This window comes from Alexandromys fortis, unplaced genomic scaffold, assembly GCF_014885135.2.
Source record: "Alexandromys fortis isolate MF-2015 unplaced genomic scaffold, M_Fortis_MF-2015_v1.1 scaffold_9, whole genome shotgun sequence".
NCBI classification, from domain to species: Eukaryota; Metazoa; Chordata; class Mammalia; order Rodentia; family Cricetidae; genus Alexandromys; species Alexandromys fortis.
The window spans coordinates 554,393-574,475 of NW_026067892.1; the positions used below are offsets into that span (position 1 = coordinate 554,393).

Genomic DNA, 20,083 nt, shown 5'->3' on the forward strand with positions numbered 1-20,083 from the left:
GATGTTTTGCTTGTGTGTATTGTACATACCTCGTGCTTGTGGAGGCCATAAGAAGGCATTGAATTCCCTGGGATTGGAGTTACAGACAGTTGTGAGCTGTCACATGGGTTCTGGGAATCGAACCTGAGTCCTCTGGAAGAGCAGCTACTGCTCTTAACCACTGAGCCATCTCTCCAGCCCCTTATTTTTTTGAGACACGGTCTTACTGTGTAGACCAGGCCACCCTCTAACTCATGGTAGTCCTCCTGCCTCTGCATGAGTTATCACACCTGGCCTTTATTTTAGTTCGTTTGGGTTTTTGCTTGTTTTTCAAGGCAGGGCTTCTCTGTGCAGCCCTAGTTGTCCTAGAACTTGTTCTGTAGACCAGGCTGGCCTAGAACTCACAGAAATCCTCCTGCCTCTGCCTCCTGAGTGCTGCGATTAAAGGCGTGTGCCACCACGGCCTGTTTTTTTTTTTTTTTTTTTTTGAAACAGTGTCTCACTCTTTAGCCCCGGCTGTTCTCAAGCTCGAGGGGATTTTCCTGCCTCATCCTCCTCAGGCTGGGATCATAGGCGTGAGCTACCACACCCGACCCAGACATGTCTTCCATGGTGGCACAGAAGGCTCTTGCTAACTGCAAGCTGTGCTTGGGTACTGAAGGCCATTCTCAGGGCACCACTCACACCCGGTACCCTGGGCAGTGGGGAGCACTGACCCTGTAAAGCACAGAGGTTTCAAGGCCTTACCTGGGGTATGAGTCATAGTGCACACCCAGGGTGGCCGGGCTCTCCTGGGGTATGACCACGGTGCACACCCAGGGTGGCCGGGCTCTCCTGGGGTATGACCACGGTGCACACCCAGGGTGGCCTGGCTCCAGGACCCCGAGAGGTAACGCAGTGTGCAGAGGAGGAAGATGTGACGTCACCCAGAGCGAAGCTTCTGTTACTGTTCTCATCTCTTTCGCGCACCTTTGGCTTAGCGGGCTCTTCCCATCTCCCAGCCACCTGCTTCCTGTCCTAGCTGAGTCAGAAAATATCTGCCTCCTTTACCGGGAGGGGGAGAGAGGTCCTCTCTGTCAGGTGTTGGTCCTCTGCCACTCTGCGGAGTCCTCGCCAGGGCCAACAGCTGCCTGCTGCCCTTGGCCCAGCCGCTGTTCTGACCCACTGCGTCCTGCAGGTACCAGCTGAAGCTCTTTGCCCGCATGTGCCTGGACCGCCAGTATCTGGCCATCGACGAGATCTCCAAGCAGCTGGGCGTGGACCTGCTTTTCCTGTGCATGGCGGATGAGATGCTGCCTTTCGACCTGCGGGCCTCCTTCTGCCACCTGATGCTGCATGTGCACGTGGACCGTGACCCCCAGGAGCTGGTGACGCCCGTCAAGTTTGCCCGCCTCTGGACAGAGATCCCCACGGCCATCACGATCAAGGAGTGAGAGTCTGGAGGGTGGGTGGCTGGTCAGGGGGAGAGGCACAGGGTGGTGGGGCGGGGCATGGGGACCCTCATGCCCCCTCCTTCCATCTCCAGCTATGACTCCAATCTCAATGCCTCCCGTGATGACAAGAAAAACAAATTTGCGAGCACCATGGAGTTTGTGGAAGATTACCTTAACAATGTGGTCAGCGAGGCCGTGCCCTTTGCCAATGAGGAGAAGAACACACTCACCTTTGAGGTGGGCCGTGGGTGCAGGGCTGGCGGGTAGTGGGCCATGGGTGTGGGCCGTGGGTGTGGGGCTGGCGGGTAGTGGGCTGTGGGTGCGGGCCTGGCAGGTAGTGGGCCGTGGGTGCGGGCCTGGCAGGTAGTGGGCTGTGGGTGCGGGGCTGGCAGGTAGTGGGCCATGGGTGTGGGGCTGGCGGGTAGTGGGCTGTGGGTGTGGGGCTGGCGGGTAGTGGGCTGTGGGTGCGGGCCGTGGGTGTGGGGCTGGCGGGTAGTGGGCCATGGGTGTGGGCCGTGGGTGTGGGGCTGGCGGGTAGTGGGCTGTGGGTGCGGGCCTGGCAGGTAGTGGGCCGTGGGTGCGGGCCTGGCAGGTAGTGGGCTGTGGGTGCGGGGCTGGCGGGTAGTGGGCTGTGGTTTGCACCTCCCTGGGCCTTGGTCTACATCCAGGGATGGGTTGTAGGGTCCATGACCCCGTTTTCCTGGTGCCCTCGCCTACCAGGGAATCTTGTAGATAGCTGAAGCCCCCAGTGGACAGATTCCCCGGAGTTCAGTGCCCAGAAGAGAGCAGCTAGGCTGAGTCCACTCAACCCATCAGCCAGAGGCTGCCTTTCCCGGGCGCTGCCCTCCTGGGAATTCCATCCTCTGGACATACCTACATAATGGTTTTCTCCATCCTGTCTGGACCCCAGCAGCCACACTCTCCCCTTGAACAATCACCAGCTTGAAAACCATGGCCCCTGTTCTAACCCAAAAAAGCCACACCTCTGGATGTGTTGATCTGTCCCCACAAAATCACACACCCCACTGCCACCGTGGGCACCGGCTCCACTTACCCCCGTGCCCCCAGCCACACGTTTGTACGCCTTGGTCTGTTCCCTCCACAAAGCCTCTGCTCACCCTCACCTGGCCCCACCCCTCCACAGGTGGTCAGCCTGGCGCACAATCTCATCTACTTCGGCTTCTACAGCTTCAGCGAGCTGCTGCGGCTCACTCGCACTCTGCTGGGCATCATTGACTGTGTCCAGGCACCCCCAGCCATGCTGCAGGCCTACGAGGAGCCTGGTGGTGAGGCGTGGCCCCCTTCAGTTCTTTCCTGGTACCCCCAGCGCTACCTGCTTCCTGGCCCTGCCACCAGCCCCCTCCATCCTCCAGCCCAGGTGCCCTGACACTCCGGGGTCTTGCTTAGCCTTGGAGTGGAGTAGGGTGCAGCCCAATCACCGTGTGGGAAGGGCGTGGAGAGGACAGGAGCTCTCTGTCTGCAGTCTCCCTGAAACCCCAGGACACAGTCATCTGAACCATGCTGGGGTCTGGTCCCTGGTTTCAGCCTTGCTGGCACAGTGTCCCCGCAGTCCCTCACACTTTCTTGTGGCTCTCAGCTTCACACAGAATCCACACAGAATTCACTCATCTCCACGCTACCCACTTGCTTTTTGTTTTCCCAGACTCGGTGTAAAGCTCCCCCCACCACCCCTGCCCCAAGCCTGCCTGAATTGACCCTGTCCCTTTTTAGCCTTTGTCCCACAGCAGAGACCCCCGTGACCCCTTCTGTGACCCACAGGCAAGAATGTGCGGAGGTCCATCCAGGGCGTGGGACACATGATGTCTACGATGGTGCTGAGCCGTAAGCAGTCTGTCTTCGGTGCCTCCAGCCTGCCTTCCGGAGCGGGTGTCCCTGAGCCGCTGGACAGAAGCAAGTTTGAGGATAATGAAGACATTGTGGTGATGGAGACCAAGCTGAAGATCCTGGAGATCCTGCAGGTGCTGGGCAGGTGGGTGGGAGGTCCCAGGGCAGGGCCTTTGGTGTTCAGGATCACAGGGTTTTGCCGTGTTATCTAGCTCAGCCCACTGGTCCTCAAGGTTCTTCTTGGACCAGCAGCACTGACATTACTTGGGGACTTGAGCCCCACACAGACATGTTGCTCCCTATAGAGGGATTAATGATGAGGTCCTTGTGACCAGAGGACATGAGGGTGGCAGAGCGAAAGTCAAGGGTGGGGTTTCTGTCCTGTGAAGACAGAGGTTAGTCACGGGTCCCCAAACCCTGTCTTTGTACCTCCATTCTCCCTCCTGGAGAGGGCTGTTGGCAGAGTAGCTGGAAGGACAGTTTGGCCAGCTGACCTGGGAAATCTCTATGCGTGTCCAGTCATTGTCTGGCCTAGGGTGTGAGGGGCTCACTGCCCCATGCTGAGAGGAGGCGACCATCACTGGGCCAGGAGCCAGGGAGAGGACTACTGTCTCAGTGCCTTGGAGCATCCTGAGTAGTGGGGTGCTAGAGCCCGTTCTGGGGCCCCCTTACCCCTCTTGGAGCGGCAGGGCTCCCGGGGAGACTGGTCTTCACATCGTCTGTCTGTCTGTCTGTCTAGTTCATCCTCAATGTGCGTCTGGACTACCGTATCTCTTACCTGCTGTCAGTCTTCAAGAAGGAGTTTGTGGAGGTGTTTCCCATGCAGGACAGCGGGGCGGACGGCACGGCACCCGCCTTCGACTCCACCAGTGAGCCTTGCTTCCTGCTGCCTCCCCTGTCTCCTGCCACCACCGCTGTCTGCAGCTCCCAGCCCATCCTTTCTACTCCCCAAATGCATTCCATTGTCCCTCTGATGCCCTCAGTGAGGAGCAGGGAGGGACCCTTCCCAAGTGGGGAAGCCAGGACTTGACTAAGGTCCTGGTCATATCCCACCAGGAGTTGGCCAGGGTCTGGGCTTCCTTGGGCTGCTAAGTGTCCTGCTCTATGCTCCCAGTCTGGAAGCTCTGTGCCCTCACAAAGGGGGGGGGGACAAGCAGAAGGGACTGCGGGAACGTCTGGGCTGCTTTGGAACCCCCCCCCATACCTGGTTTCTCTCTAGCCCACGTCTGTCACTCTTCCCACAGCTGCCAACATGAATCTGGACCGCATCGGGGAGCAGGCAGAGGCCATGTTTGGAGTAGGGTGAGGCTGGGGTTGAGGTGGGCTCAAGTTCAAGGTTGGGGACAGGTTGTCTACATAAGACCCCCTATTTGGACAACCTGGGTTTCCTGGGGCTGAGGGCTGGTCATTGCCTCCACTGCATCCCCCAGAAGACCCTCGCCCGCTACAGGCTCTGACCCTCCCTGACTTGCCCATCCTTATGGTATAGAGGTCCTAGCCATTCTGGTAGCTTCCCCACCTTCGTGCAGGGCAGCTGCCTCTGTGTTCAGCAGAGCTCAGGCAGGCGGCTGGGCAGCTGTCCTGTCTCACAGCAGGGTGAGATGGGAGTTGCAGCATGGTGCTCCCCACCCCACCCCTCAGTGCTGGAGTGGATGAGTCATTGAGAGGCTCCGCCCCTGGGCGCCAGCCTTCCTCAGCATCTCCCGCACTCAGTGGATCTCTTCTCTGAACTCCGCTGTCTTCATAAGATAGGCGCTGGGAATCGAGTTCAGTGGGTAGAGTGCTTATCCAGCAATCCTAAGTCCTGGGTTCAATCCCCCGAACCGCATAGGCCAGGTGTGGCATTACACACCTGTAACCCCAGCATTCAGGAGGTGGAGGCAGATGGATCAGAAGCCCAAAGGGAACCTTTCCCTGCAGAGTGAGTTTGAGGCCAGCCTGGGCTACATGAGATCCTGTCTCAAAAGACAAACAAGAACACGTTAGTAATAGAACAGAATAGATTCATAAAATAAAGCTCACAAAATTTCAAGGAAAAATACCTTGAAACAGTTATCAAAATGCTGAAGCAAATGAATCGGAAGTAGCAGCTACGTATGTGGCTCTTTGTTAGCGTGTTAAGTAGCAGCTGCACGGGTGGGTGTAATTAGCAGCGTGATTCCAGCCCGCAGTGAACATAAATGGTAATTCACAATTGTCATTACAACCCTGAGGTGATGCAGAAATATCTGGTTTTTACTGGTAGCAATCCCCCAGGCTCAGCTGGTATCCTCTGTGTGTGTGTGTGGGAGGAGGCTGTGGATCTCACACGAAAGGTTCCTGCAATCCGGGTCTGGGCTGGGGCTATCCTGAGGATGCCCAAGAGACACGCGGATCCCTTGGTGGGGGTTCTCTGCGCGCGGGCGGGAAAGGCAGCTGTGGTGAACGAGTGGTACCTGGGATGTGGTTCTGCTGCAGTGGCAGGACACACCCATGCCCTCGGTCACTGGCTCCCACCCTTGCCCACCGTGCTGGCAGGAAGACCAGCAGCATGCTAGAAGTGGACGATGAAGGTGGCCGCATGTTCCTGCGCGTGCTGCTGCATCTGACCATGCACGACTACGCGCCTCTCGTCTCCGGCGCCCTGCAGCTGCTCTTCAAGCATTTCAGCCAGCGCCAGGAGGCCATGCACACCTTCAAGCAGGTGAGGGGCCACAGGGATCTAGTTGCTCATTGCTTGACAGGGACAGTGGGCTCACCTAAGGACTTAGCCTTGCTCAGATCCTGCAGGGGAGGATCCAGCCTCAGCCACCCTTGGCACCTCCCGGCCCAACTCATTTCTAGGCACACCATCCCCTACCAAGTCTGGCTTGCAGGCTTCCCTCACTGAGCTGCCTGGTGTCTGTCACTGTGGTATCATGGCCCCTTGACAGCCTCCCGCGAGATGCCTGTTGATCAGGGCAGGCATTTATTTAGCAAGCGCTCATGAACTGGTCCTTGGCACCAGCTCGCATTCAATTCTCCAGAATTCTCCCAGAATTCCCCAACTCCCTCAGTAACGTGACGCCCCCTCAGCCCTGCATGAGAAAAGAACATGGCCCAGTGCACCCTCCCAGCCCCACGTGAGAAGAGGCCATGAGGCTTAGGCCCAGGGAGAGGGAGGAGGAACCAGTGCAGGCCCTGGTCCTTAGAGTTTGGGTCTCTCCACTCAGGGTTCAGTGACCCAACAGCGCTTCCCCTTGCCTGTTCGGCATCTGAGTGGCCCAGTGACAGGTCACAGTGGTGTGTGACCCGAATCTCAGTAACCGCATCCAGTCCATGTGCTAGCACAGGGCGGGGAGTATGGGCTTCCTGGAGGGGAGGGGTCTGTAACAGGTGGAGGTGGAGGTGACGCTTGGGTGGGGTCCTGGTCTAGAGAGGGCACTGTAGCTCCCTGCATGACAGCAGATGTGGGGACATATGCCCCACGAGCCTGGTTACACCCTCCCTGTGCAGGTCCAGCTGCTGATCTCAGCCCAGGATGTGGAGAACTATAAGGTGATCAAGTCAGAGCTGGACCGGCTGCGGACGATGGTGGAGAAGTCGGAGCTGTGGGTGGACAAGAAAGGCAGCGGCAAGGGCGAGGAGGGGGAGGCGGGCGCCACCAAGGACAAGAAGGAGGTGAGCTGGCTTCTGGGAGCCAAACAGGGTGCCCCAAAGTGAGGGACCCGGATGACTCTGTCTTCTGTGTCCTCAGCGGCCCTCGGATGAGGAGGGATTTCTGCAGCCGCATGGGGAGAGGAGCAGTGAGAACTACCAGATTGTCAAGGGCGTGAGTGGCGAGGGTGCGGGTGGGCGGGCAGGCGAGGGGCGGGAAGTGTCCTGCAGCTGGCTCGAACCTGACTCAGAAGGGGCTCCTCCCAGCTTTCTGGCATGTTCCAAACAGCCCTGCCAAGGCCCCGAGAGTTATTTTAAAGCCGAAGGAATTTAATGAGATTCTGCGTTTTGCTCTGCACTTTAGGGGCGGGATGGGATTTTGCCTGGATGACCTGATTCAGTAGCGGCAGCCCAGAGGCTTTCCCCTCTCCTGTCCTGCGGCAGACCAGGTGGAGGAGGCACCCTGAGGAGGAGGCAGCAGGCTCCCATCTCCCTGTCTCCCCTGCAGATCCTGGAGAGGCTGAACAAGATGTGTGGGGTCGGGGAGCAGATGAGGAAGAAGCAGCAGAGGCTGCTGAAGAATATGGATGCCCACAAGGTCATGCTGGACCTGCTGCAGATCCCTTATGACAAGGTGATTGGCATCCAGCCCGCTTGCTCTGGACCAGTGTACTGCAGCCCTCGGGCCAGCCTCAGCCAAGCCAGTTGCCCGCCTGCTCTTTTGAGTTGCTCCTTGGTTGCTTCAACCTTTGATACTGCCCCCCCCCCCCACCTCTTGCTCTGATTTGCTGTGATTCTTCCCCTTCCCCCTCTCTCAGTGGAGCTGGGCATCAAACTCAGAGCCTTGCTCATGTAACGCTCACATCCTTCCTCTGAGCTACACAGCCCTTGAGTTTGATCAACCACAACCTCCGCCTCCTTCCCTTCCTGGGCTAACCTTGTCTATTAGCTCCAGCTAGACCAGTGGTTCTCAACCGATGGGTCTTGACCTCTCTCTGTGTTGGGGATCAAGGGACTTTTCACAGGGGTCATCTAAGGCCATCAGAAAACACATCTACATTACGATTCATAACAGTAGCAAAATTATAGTTATGAGGTAGAAACAAAATAATTTTATGGTGGAGGCTCACCACAACATGAGGAAACTGTTAAAGGTCACAGCGCTAGGAAAGGGTCCCGATTCTGGCCCTTTGCCCCTCAGCTCCTTATCCCAATGGGTCCACGATACCTTGTCCATCTCTTTCCCTCACTTAGCCTCTGTCTGTCTTTGACCCCCAGCCCCTCACCCTGGCTGACTTTTTTTAATAATTGCGTTTGTGTGCACATGCTCAGTGTTCAGAAGAGGGTGTCGGGTCCCCTGGAGATGGAATTTATAGGTGGTTGTGAGCCATCTGGTCTGGGTGCTGGGAGTTGAACCTGGGTCCTCTGCAAGAGCAGCATGTGCCCTTAATGGCTGGGAGTCACTTACGGCCCCTGAGCTGATCTTACAAGTCTCAGGCTGCACCCTGACTTTTTAAAATTAATGTGTGTGTGCGTGCACACACAGCAGACAAGTATTCTCTCCTCCCACCTGGCCATGGGTTCTAGGGGTCAAACCCAGATCACCCCAGGCTAGAGAAGCATCCTAGTTAGCTTTCTCCTGCTCTAACAGAGACCGGGACCCAAAGCATCCTGGGGAGAATCCCAGAGCATATAGGAGGTGCATGTGATCTCCCATCATACAGGAAGTGCGCAGAGTCTGAAGCAGGCTAGGAAAGGGGGCTGCCTTTGCTTCCATGACTCGCTCAGCCTGCTTTTTATACAACCCAGGACCACCTGCTCAGGCTGGCACTACCCAGTGGGCCGGGCCCTCACATAACAACCATTATAGCTTGGAACTGGTCCTGGAACTCACTCTGTAGACCAGGCTGGCCTCGAACTCAGACACTAACTGACCTGCTTCTGCCTCCCGAATGCTGGGATTAAAGGCGTGCGCCATACCTGCCATTCCCTGTGCTTTTTAACCCTGGTCTAGCAACTTACTGGGTCCTGACTGCTTCCAGCCACTCAGGCCTGCGTGTGTGTGTGTGTGTGTGTGTGTGTGTCCCTCCCTGTCCCCGGCGGCCCAGCAGCCTCTCTTTGCACACAGAGTGACAACAAGATGCTGGAGATCCTGCGCTACACACACCAGTTCCTGCAGAAGTTCTGCGCCGGGAACCCTGGCAACCAGGCCCTGCTGCACAAGCACCTGCAGCTCTTCCTCACGCCTGGGGTGAGGCATGCGCAGACGGACGGGCACCTGCGCAGGGTCCCTGATGGGCCGTACCCTTCTCTGACGGCCTCCGCTGCCCCCCACAGCTCCTGGAGGCCGAGACCATGCAGCACATTTTCCTCAACAACTACCAGCTGTGCTCCGAGATCAGCGAGCCCGTCCTGCAGCACTTTGTGCACCTGCTGGCCACTCACGGGCGCCATGTGCAGTACCTGGACTTCCTGCACACGGTCATCAAAGCCGAGGGCAAGTACGTGAAGAAGTGCCAGGACATGATCATGACTGAGGTGAGGGCGGCCTGGGCCACAGGGGCTGGGCGGCGGGTCCTGGGGGCCGGGAGAAGCTGGGCTTCTGGGCCTGGCGCATGGTAGGAATGCACAAACATCCGCTCACCCAAAACAGGGAGAGCGAGAGCGGGGGCTGAGCCTTGATCCCAGTCTGGGAGGTCTGTTCCCTGGGAGTATCTCACGGCGGGCTGGGGAGGGCAGGGACAGGCGGTGATGTCACATGAGACGCTGAAGCTGAAGCAGTCTACTTTGGCCGTGATAACACTGACTGAGGGGGAGAGGAGAGAGGCGGAATCCGCCTCAGTACAGTGCGCATTCTGGAGGCTGAGGGGATTTGGACACTTTCTGGATCCACGGCCAAGGTCTCTGAAGGAAGAGGGCTGGACGCATCAGTCAAGGAACCCGAAACTTAGGCAGGAAGCCAGGCAAGATAGCTCCCACCTGTGACCCCAGCACTTAGGAGGCTGATGTGGACCAAGAATTCAGATCAGGCTGGAGAGATGGCTCCATAGTTAAGAGCACTGTCTGCTCTCCCAGAGGACCTGGGTTCAAGTCCCAGCCCTGGCTCATGACCATCTAACTCTAGGTTCAAGGAATGCAACACCCTCTTATGGGCTCTGTGGGTACTGTACACATGCAGGCAAAACACCCATATACACAAAATAAGTGAAAACCAACAATTAAAAAAAAAAGAGTTCAGGGTTATTCTCAGCTACATAGTGATTTCAAAGCTACCCTGGGTTATATAAACTGTTTCAGAAACCAAAACTTTCAAAATGGGTATCAGGTCATGGGGTCATGGTCTCTGCCTGCCCTGAAGCGCACAGGATAGAGGTGGTGCCTGGGGCTGCTGGGCGAGGGTTCTGACTCTCACCTGCCTCCCATCACAGCTGACCAACGCGGGTGACGATGTGGTAGTGTTCTACAATGACAAGGCCTCCCTGGCCCATCTGCTGGACATGATGAAGGCAGCCCGAGACGGCGTGGAGGACCACAGCCCCCTCATGTACCACATCTCCCTGGTGGACCTGCTGGCCGCCTGTGCCGAGGGCAAGAATGTCTACACGGAGATCAAGTGCACCTCCCTACTGCCTCTGGAGGACGTGGTGTCTGTGGTGACCCATGAGGACTGCATCACGGAGGTGCGCGCTCGGGCTGTGAGGGGGGCAGAGCCGGGAGACGGCTGTGGTGTAGCCACACTGGGGGACTGGCAGAGGACAGGGACGTGGGGAAGTCGGCAGGTTAAGAAGAGCCTGGGCAGGCACTGCTGACACACCTCGCCTGCTGCCCAGGTTAAAATGGCGTACGTGAACTTCGTGAATCACTGCTATGTGGACACGGAGGTGGAGATGAAAGAGATCTACACCAGCAACCACATCTGGACGCTCTTCGAGAACTTCACCCTGGACATGGCTCTGGTCTGTTCTGGGGGCCAGGGCTGGGCTTTCTGGGTGGAGGGATGACCTGTACGTAGCTCTATCTCCCCGTATGACTCTCCTCCGTAGGTCTGCAACAAACGGGAGAAGCGTCTGGCGGATCCCACCCTAGAGAAGTACGTGCTCACTGTGGTCCTGGACACCATCAGCGCCTTCTTCAGCTCCCCGTTTTCAGAGAACAGCACGTCGCTGCAGGTGAGCAGCCCGCATCAAACATGGCCACTCTCATGGCTCTCCTGTGGAGCACAGCCTTGCTTACATGAGCACGAGAAGATGCAGCAAAATAAAGTATATCAGTCATCTTCCGTGTAACAAACGCCCCAGACGTGGGTCAGGGTAGACAGTGGGAACGGTACAGAGTAACCGACTAGGAACAATCCACGGAATGGGGGCAGTGCTGGCTGTTTGGGGGTGCAGTCCATCCTGACAGCAGGAGCAGGGGTGACTGGTCACACTTCATCCACAGTCACACAGGAAGCAAAGGGCAATGAATACCGGCACTCGGCTTACCCTCTTTTTTATTCACATTGGGTTCTACCCCATGGGTGGGTGCAGCAAATGTGTGGGATAGGTCTTCCATCTTTCTGGAAACCCCATGAACACACTCCACACTGACTTAGGAGGTCCCGTGGGATTGACAAGATTAACACAGGAATCCCTCAGTCAGGGCCTGGGGTGGTGAGGTGTATGTGACCGCTGCCCAGGGCAGCAGAACCCTTGCACTGTCCGTGGGTGCTGGGCAGGTAGGCAGCCCCGTGTCTCACTGGCATCACCGTGCAGGGGCTGACCTGGGTCACAGAGAACCACAGCAGAGTCCCAGGTCTCCTTGAGGAGGGCTCCGAGGCACTGCCTAAATTATAAACCCAGAGGATGGGGAAGAACCCCATGGAAGTGGCAACCATGGGTTCAAGACCAGCAATGGCACCAGGCTAGCTCTGAGAGGAGTAAATAGAAGGTTAGGAACACCAGGCCTTTAAGCCCAGCACTTTGGGAAGGAGAGGCAGGTGGGTCTCTGAGTTCAAGGCCAGCCTGTCTCAAAAAGAAAAAAAAAGTATGGGTTCCCCCACAGCCTCAGACTAGCTGTAGAATGGGATAAAGCAGAACTTAAAATAGACCTTTAGAATGTATCAGTATTATTATTATGTGTGGGCGCGTGTGTACGTGCTGGATAAGGGGTGAGCATGTAGCAGTCAGGACACAATGCTGTGGAGTCAGGGCCTTTTTTAGCCTTACCTATGCTCTAGAAATCAAATTGAGGTCACCAGGCTTGCACGACACACACCTTTATCTATTAAGCTATGTCACTGGCCCAGAGTCTATCTTTTCTTTCATTATTTTTTGTTTGGTTTTTAATTGTGCTTTGTATTTTGGGACTGGGTCAACCAACTCACCGATCTGCCTGCCTCTGCCTCTTGCAAGCAGGGTCTAAAGGTGTGTGCTGCCGTGTTCAGTCTTGTGGGGGGGGGGGCTGTCGCTGTGGGGAGTTCTTACGTGGCGGCCCTGTACCGTCAGGGAGGTTGTTCAGTGCTAAACCAATTGGTGACTTTCTGTCTAGACCAAAGGCATACGGTGGTAGTGAGGGTGCCCGTGCCCCACCTTGGTGGGGTGGCTGAGCTGCCTCCGGTTCTCTTCTCCTGCAGACACACCAGACAATTGTGGTGCAGCTGCTGCAATCCACCACGCGGCTGCTGGAGTGTCCATGGCTGCAGCAGCAACACAAAGGCTCCGTGGAGGCCTGTGTCCGCACCCTCGCCATGGTGGGTGAGTACCCATGCCGGACCTTTCCCGGTGCGCCCTGCTGGGGACGCCAACCCCATAGCGACCACCTTATCCCTGAGCGTGAAAGTCACCCAGGGCGGTCGTGGCCAGCTGGAGTTACTCTTGTTCTCTTTTGCTGATGTGTTTCCAAGTGATCCAGGCAAGAGGTGGTGCCGGGTCCCCTGTGTGTTGGGGGGCACAGGCGACACTCATGCCTGCCCCACTCTGGCCTGCCTGCCTCTTCCTGTCCTCCAGCTCTGCCCTCTCTCGTAGCCAAGAGCCGGGCCATCTTACTGCCCATGGATCTGGATGCGCACATGAGTGCCCTGCTCAGCAGTGGGGGCAGCTGTGCAGCTGCAGCCCAACGCAGTGCTGCCAACTACAAGACGGCCACAAGGACCTTCCCTCGAGTTATCCCCACCGCCAACCAGTGGGACTACAAGAACATCATCGAGAAGCTGCAGGTGGGAGTGGCTGCCTGGGCCCTTAGGCTGGGCCTGCTCTGGGGAGGAGGGGGTTGCTGCCCCTGCCCCTCAGGTGGTGTACAGTGTTTGGGGGATGGGATATGGTCACACCTTGGTCATCTTGACCAGGTGGTGACCTTGCCCTCCCTCCCAGGACATCATCACGGCCCTAGAAGAACGGCTGAAGCCGCTGGTGCAGGCTGAGCTCTCGGTGCTGGTGGACATGCTGCACTGGCCCGAGCTGCTCTTTCTGGAGGGCAGTGAGGCCTACCAGCGCTGTGAGAGTGGGGGCTTCCTGTCCAAGTGAGCAGGGAAGGAGGGGTGTGGTGACCTGGGTCTGGGCTACCCTGGGGCGGGTGGCCCCTAAGCCTCTGCCTCTGCTCCAGGCTCATCAGGCACACCAAGGGCCTCATGGAGTCGGAGGAGAAGCTGTGCGTGAAGGTGCTGCGCACGCTGCAGCAGATGCTGCAGAAGAAGAGCAAGTATGGGGACCGGGTGAGTGTCGACAGCACCGGGCCGGAGCGGACTCGGACGCAGGACGCTGCTCACCAAGCGCCTCATCTTGACCTTCCAGGGCAACCAGCTGCGGAAGATGCTGTTGCAGAATTACCTCCAGAACCGGAAGTCCAGCTCCCGGGGCGAGCTCCCTGACCCCACAGGCTCTGGTCAGTGTCATGGACCAGCCCCGCCCTGCCCTGTGTGCTGGCTCCTGCCTCCAACCACTGCCTCTCATACGAGCGTCTCCCCAAGGCCCAGACCAGGACTGGTCAGCCATCGCAGCCACCCAGTGCCGCCTGGACAAGGAGGGGGCCACCAAATTGGTCTGCGACCTTATCACCAGCACCAAGAAAGAGAAGATTTTCCAGGAGAGCATCGGCCTGGCCATCCGCCTGCTGGACGGAGGCAACACTGAGATCCAGGTGCAGGGTTGAAGCAGAGAGGCCTCCTCTCTGGCGGTGCTGAGGCCTGGGTGCTGGGGACAAGCAGTGGGGCGCTCCACCTTCTGAATCTACCCAGGCCTGCCTCCTACCGACTGTCCTGTCCCACTAGGGCCACCATTCTGGCATCTCGGTGTCTGCTCAGGCTTGTCTTTGCCTCCTCTCCATTCTCCTCAGCTTTGGAGCCCAGGCCTCATTATTCCAAAGCCCCTACTCTTCTGACCCCATTCATTCACTCATTCATTCATTCACACTTGCCTACTCCTCTGGCCCCATTCATTCATTCACTCAGTCCGTCATTCATACTTGCCTACTCCTCTGACCCCATTCATTCATTCACTCATTCATTCATTCACACTTGCCCACTCCTCTGGCCCCATTCATTCATTCATTCATTCACTCATTCATTCATTCACGCTTGCCTCTTCAGCACTCAGCAGCAAACATGTCACGGACAGTGGGCAGCAGGACCTGAGACAGCAGACATGGAGTGCAGGACACAGGGCTGGGTTAGAGGGAGCCACAGGCTGGGCCCAGTGGATGACTTGCCATCTCAGCGACTCGGGATGTCAAGGCAGGGGATCCCAGGCTCAGGGCTTGCCTGGACTCCAGAGCAACTTCACGGCAGCTTGGGTACTGACATTCACGCTTGTCCTTAGTATAAAGAAACAATAGGTGGCCGTGCATGCCAGCCAGCGGTCAGTCGGGAGGCAGAGGCAGGCCAGATCTCTGTGAGCTGGAGGCCAGCCTGGTCGGTAGCGAGTTCCAAACAGCCAGGGCTGTGCTGAGAGACTTGTCTCAAAAGAAAAAAATTAAAAAATCAGCCATGGAGCTGGTGATCTAGTGCATGGTAACCTAGGTTTCCTCCTTAGCACAGAGGGGGGAACCAACAAACAGTGACGGCAAGCCTGGGGAGAAGAATGAGGGGTGGCCATGAAGGGCCGGAGGAGGGAAGGCCTGGGGCCTCACAGGCTCTCCCATGGCCTCGTGGCCCTGAGTGGCTGAGGCTTTTCCTCCGAGGGAGATGGAGCCACTGAAGGCTGCATGCACCGGAAGGACAGGACTCAGGCCTCTAAGGGATCCCTCTTGCTGAAATGCGTGGCAGCTCCTGCAGTGGCCAGCAGGGGCTGGGCAGAAGGCAGCCCACAGTGTTCCCTCTCCAGCACTGTGGTCATGGCGGGTTGGCCTCCCCTATTAACTGCTGGGGTCCCTAGCTTCTGTCTCAGGGTACACGTGCCTCCCAGACTTCCTCTGCGTTGAGTGATGGTTGTCCAAATTCAGTAAGTAGCCAAGGAGGCCCTTGAATTCCTGATGCTCCTGCTGCCACTGCCTAGGTTAGGATTACACTTAGCCACCACTCGATTTGTGGTGAGGGTTGTGAGGCTCACCGTGGCCACCCAGAGCAGGGCACAGTGCTGAGGCTGCTTGCCACCTCCCCTCCATCTCCAGAAATCTTTCTACAACTTGATGACAAGTGACAAGAAGTCGGAGCGCTTCTTCAAAGTGCTGCATGACCGCATGAAGCGAGCCCAGCAGGAGACCAAGTCCACAGTTGCTGTCAACATGAGTGACCTGGGCAGCCAGCCTCGCGAGGACCGTGAGCCAGCAGACCCCACCACCAAAGGTGAGCACCAGGCAGACCTGATGTGGGGGACGCAGGACGAGACCTTAGGGGCCAGGGGTCTCACCGACAGGGAGAGGCTTCCAATAGCCGCGGCCTTATCAAGCCTTGCCCCCCAGGCCGTGTGGCATCCTTCTCCATGCCTAGTTCCTCCCGCTATTCACTGGGCCCCAGCTTGCACCGGGGGCACGAGATGGGTGAGCGCGTGCAGAGCAACGAGATGGGCACGGCCGTGCTCATCATGCGGCCTATCCTGCGCTTCCTGCAGCTGCTGTGTGAGAACCACAACCGCGACCTCCAGGTGAGTGCCCCGCCGGCGCCTGCACCCACTCCAGTCAGCCGGCATCCCTGGCAAAGCCGCTGGCACTGATGTCCTCCTGGTGGTATGACTGCCGTGCCATGCCCACCCTGCCTGTGCTCCACAGAACTTCCTGCGCTGTCAGAACAACAAGACCAACTACAACCTGGTGTGTGAGACCCTCCAGTTCCTGGACATCATGTGCGGCAGCACGACGGGAGGGCTGGGGCTGCTGGGGCTCTACATCAACGAGGACAACGTGGGCCTCGTCATCCAGACCTTGGAGACCCTCACAGAGTACTGCCAGGGCCCATGCCACGAGAACCAGGTGAGCAGCCTCATGGTGGCAGTGGTGCCCGTGAAGGAGCTGAGTGAGGGGGCAGGGGGTGCAGGGCCACCCAGACTCTGATGCGTCTCCCACTGCCTCCTGTCAGACCTGCATTGTGACTCATGAATCCAACGGCATCGACATCATCACAGCTCTGATTCTCAACGACATCAGCCCACTCTGCAAGTACCGCATGGATCTGGTGCTGCAGCTCAAGGTGGGGCCCGGTGGTGAGCTCCTGTGAGTGACAAGGGTGCTGAGCACATGTGCTGGATTATGCTGTATGGGGGGCGGACTCTTCTGTGCGTGTGCAGGTTGCACTGACTACACAGGGGTACATGTGTGAACAGACATCATAGTCATCTTGGGTTCCCCTGAGGACTTCCTGCGTGTGTGTGAGGGGGTGTCTGGGAGCTCAAACATGTTTGCCTAGGGCGGGTAAGGCTGGCTGGGGTTGATGCACTGGAGACTTCTCAGCATACCAGCGCCTGAGAGCAAAGTGTGAGGAGGTTAAGGGCCCATGATGGGGTCCTCAGACTCGGCTTGCCTCCTGTACCTGCCCAGGACAACGCCTCCAAGCTGCTCCTGGCTCTGATGGAGAGTCGGCACGACAGTGAGAATGCGGAGCGCATCCTCATCAGCCTGAGGCCCCAGGAGCTGGTGAGGACAGGCTGGCAGCAGGAGAGGGTTGCGTGGGTGGTACAGGTACTGGTCAGCACCCCAGGAGTGGGCATGACAAACAGCAAGTGTTGCTGCTCTCTGCCCCTGCAGGTGGATGTGATCAAGAAGGCCTACCTGCAGGAGGAGGAGCGGGAGAACTCAGAGGTGAGCCCACGTGAAGTGGGCCACAACATCTACATCCTAGCACTTCAGGTACCAGGCCCCGCCCCCTGCGGCCCTGCCCCCTGCAGCAGTGCTCACAGCTGTCCTGTCCTGCCCCCTGCAGCAGTGCTCACAGCTGTCCTGTCCTCTGCAGCAGTGCTCACAGCTGTCCTGTCCCCTGCAGCAGTGCTCACAGCTGTCCTGTCCCCTGCAGCAGTGCTCACAGCTGTCCTGTCCCCTGCAGCAGTGCTCACAGCTGTCTTGTCCTGCCCTCTGCAGCTTTCCAGGCACAACAAACAGCTGCAGCACCTGCTGAAGCCAGTGCGGCGCATCCAGGAAGAGGAGGCGGAGGGCATCTCTTCCATGGTAAGGCAGGTAGCAGGCTGAGAGTCTGGGGGTGGAGCCTGCTTGGGGGGGTTGGATGGACTGGTGTCAGCCAAGGAACAGCTGTGTCCTGAGGGCAGGAATGTGGGATAAGTTAGGAGCAGGCTAGAGACAGCAAGCTGTGTTCCTCTGAAGCCAGCCTAGAGGCTGTGAGTGGGGCTTGCAGCTAGACTGGGGTGTGGTGCTGTAACCTTGAAATAGACATGAAAGCAAGACCTTGCATCTGGGGCACTTCTGGAATATTCTAACAGGACCTCAGGCAGGGCTGAAGAGGGCACTAACTCCCCCATCACGGTTGAGTGAGTTACGTCCGGGCTGGCTGGCTGGTCACCCCTGCAAGCAGCACTCTGGATGGCTGCAGGGCTGACCCAGTGTCCGCACCTCTGCCCCCAGCTCAGTCTCAACAACAAGCAGCTGTCCCAGATGCTCAAGTCCTCGGTGCCTGCCCAGGAGGAGGAAGAAGACCCTCTGGCCTACTATGAGAACCATACCTCGCAGATTGAGGTGAGGTGGAGGACGCTGGGCGTGAGCTGGGGGCGGTGAGGGCCTCTCCCAGCGTGACCAGGTGTTGCCTGACCCATCAGATTGTGCGGCAAGACCGAAGCATGGAGCAGATTGTGTTCCCCGTGCCTGGCATCTGCCAGTTTCTGACAGAGGAGACCAAGCACCGGCTCTTCACCACCACCGAGCAGGACGAGCAGGGCAGCAAAGTGAGCGACTTCTTCGACCAGTCCTCGTTCCTGCATAACGAGATGGAGTGGCAACGCCGGCTTCGCAGTGAGGACCGGGGGCACCCTCCCCTTCCTGGGTGCCCCGGGGCAGAGGGGCTGTCCACCTGGGCCCTGACGCCATACTGTCTCCACAGGCATGCCGCTCATCTACTGGTTCTCCCGCCGCATGACACTGTGGGGCAGCATCTCCTTCAACCTGGCTGTGTTCATCAACATCATCATCGCCTTCTTCTACCCCTACGTAGAGGGAGCGTCCACAGGTGAGGGGCACTGCCCTGTGGGCCCTCTGCATGTCACGGGGCAAGTGTGGCTCACGGGACAGACGGGTTGTCCTCCTGGGAGATAGTCTGTGGGTATGTGAGCCAGAGGTGGGGTGCAGCAGGTCTACCCGGCCCTTAGGGGAGGCTCGGGGGGCTCCGGGACTCACACGGGGGCCAGCTCACGCCTGCCCACTGCTCCCAGGCGTGCTGGGCTCCCCACTCATCTCGCTGCTCTTCTGGATCCTCATCTGCTTCTCCATCGCGGCACTGTTCACCAAGCGCTACAGTGTCCGCCCCCTCATCGTGGCGCTCATCCTGCGGTCCATCTACTACTTGGGCATTGGGCCCACACTCAACATCCTGGGTGCCCTCAATGTGAGTGCCGTGGGGTCCTCTGGCCACCCTGCTCACCCCTACCATTCTTGGGCCTGTTCTGTGCTTCTCCCACAACTAGGGCAGCCTTGGGCATTAAATACAGGGTGCTGACCATGCACTGCCTGACAGTGCACAGGAGGACATCAAACTTATGTTTTATTGTTCCCCAAGAGATGGGAAGGACTTTTCCTAACTCAGCACTATAAGACTAGGGTCTTCTATGCTCCAGCCTGCTGAGCCTCGGTTTCCCCTGTGCCACTTCTTTGATAACCGCACCTCTCACAAGTGGGACCAGCACTTCTCATTCCACAGAACTAGCGTCTGTTTTGGGCTAGGTGGCAGGGCTGAGGATGGGGTGCTGACCGCCACATCCTGTCCTTCCCATCCAGCTGACCAACAAGATCGTGTTTGTAGTGAGCTTCGTGGGCAACCGTGGCACCTTCATCCGTGGCTACAAGGCCATGGTCATGGATATGGAGTTCTTGTACCACGTAGGCTACATCCTGACCAGCGTCCTGGGCCTCTTTGCCCATGAGCTCTTCTACAGCATCTTGGTGAGCCTGCAGCTGGGCTGGGACAGGGCTCCCAACTCTGCCCTCCACCCGTGCCCTGGGCTCAGCCAGACCAGGCATTTGTTCCCCAACCCCTGACCTCAACAGTGTGAAACTCCAAGCAGGTTTCTTCTCTGCCCTGTGCCTCACGCCAGCTCAGCCTCCTAGAATCACAGGGGCAATGAGCAGCTCCGGGGGAAACACAGTGCTTCCCTGGGAGTGCAGCAAGAGCTGCCGTCCTTGTCCTTCCAGAGTGGCTGCTGGCCACTCACCTGTGACACCACTCACTCTCCCCTGCTCTTAGAACCAGATTCTTCTAGAACCCCCTCCACTCCAGCCTGAGCACTGACCCCACTGGCAGGGCCTGACTTACTGAGGGACTGTTCCTGCAGCTCTTTGACCTCATCTACCGTGAGGAGACGCTGTTTAATGTCATCAAGAGTGTAACCCGCAATGGCCGCTCCATCCTGCTAACTGCCCTCCTGGCCCTCATCCTAGTCTACCTCTTCTCCATCGTGGGGTTCCTCTTCCTCAAGGATGACTTCATTCTGGAGGTGGACCGGCTGCCTGGGAACCACTCCAGAGGTCTTGGGGATTTCCTTTCTGGGGTGGGTGTGTGTGGGCGACAGTAGGCATGCACAGGTAACTGTCGGCACCAGACAGGGCATGCCTTCCTGTCGAGTTTTGGGAGCATCTAGCCTACACCA

At 57.9% G+C, this 20,083-nt stretch overlaps 1 protein-coding gene across 1 annotated transcript in view; it reads left to right on the forward strand.

Annotated features, from left to right (window-relative positions):
- Itpr3 (inositol 1,4,5-trisphosphate receptor type 3) overlaps positions 1 to 20,083 on the forward strand; it is a 66,851-nt gene that overhangs the window by 42,786 nt on the left and 3,982 nt on the right. The window contains exons 19-52 of the mRNA XM_050138729.1: positions 1,157 to 1,408; positions 1,505 to 1,649; positions 2,557 to 2,698; positions 3,192 to 3,391; positions 3,997 to 4,126; positions 4,502 to 4,559; positions 5,775 to 5,940; positions 6,732 to 6,896; positions 6,973 to 7,047; positions 7,381 to 7,506; positions 9,001 to 9,123; positions 9,210 to 9,410; positions 10,301 to 10,552; positions 10,703 to 10,828; positions 10,916 to 11,041; positions 12,487 to 12,607; positions 12,878 to 13,068; positions 13,223 to 13,371; positions 13,455 to 13,563; positions 13,643 to 13,733; positions 13,819 to 13,988; positions 15,456 to 15,630; positions 15,747 to 15,928; positions 16,053 to 16,253; positions 16,360 to 16,470; positions 16,818 to 16,913; positions 17,025 to 17,126; positions 17,355 to 17,441; positions 17,853 to 17,963; positions 18,044 to 18,236; positions 18,325 to 18,450; positions 18,653 to 18,825; positions 19,215 to 19,379; positions 19,769 to 19,961. Coding sequence (XP_049994686.1) covers positions 1,157 to 1,408; positions 1,505 to 1,649; positions 2,557 to 2,698; positions 3,192 to 3,391; positions 3,997 to 4,126; positions 4,502 to 4,559; positions 5,775 to 5,940; positions 6,732 to 6,896; positions 6,973 to 7,047; positions 7,381 to 7,506; positions 9,001 to 9,123; positions 9,210 to 9,410; positions 10,301 to 10,552; positions 10,703 to 10,828; positions 10,916 to 11,041; positions 12,487 to 12,607; positions 12,878 to 13,068; positions 13,223 to 13,371; positions 13,455 to 13,563; positions 13,643 to 13,733; positions 13,819 to 13,988; positions 15,456 to 15,630; positions 15,747 to 15,928; positions 16,053 to 16,253; positions 16,360 to 16,470; positions 16,818 to 16,913; positions 17,025 to 17,126; positions 17,355 to 17,441; positions 17,853 to 17,963; positions 18,044 to 18,236; positions 18,325 to 18,450; positions 18,653 to 18,825; positions 19,215 to 19,379; positions 19,769 to 19,961 — 5,033 coding nt within the window. The remainder of the gene's footprint in view (positions 1 to 1,156; positions 1,409 to 1,504; positions 1,650 to 2,556; positions 2,699 to 3,191; positions 3,392 to 3,996; positions 4,127 to 4,501; positions 4,560 to 5,774; positions 5,941 to 6,731; positions 6,897 to 6,972; positions 7,048 to 7,380; positions 7,507 to 9,000; positions 9,124 to 9,209; positions 9,411 to 10,300; positions 10,553 to 10,702; positions 10,829 to 10,915; positions 11,042 to 12,486; positions 12,608 to 12,877; positions 13,069 to 13,222; positions 13,372 to 13,454; positions 13,564 to 13,642; positions 13,734 to 13,818; positions 13,989 to 15,455; positions 15,631 to 15,746; positions 15,929 to 16,052; positions 16,254 to 16,359; positions 16,471 to 16,817; positions 16,914 to 17,024; positions 17,127 to 17,354; positions 17,442 to 17,852; positions 17,964 to 18,043; positions 18,237 to 18,324; positions 18,451 to 18,652; positions 18,826 to 19,214; positions 19,380 to 19,768; positions 19,962 to 20,083) is intronic.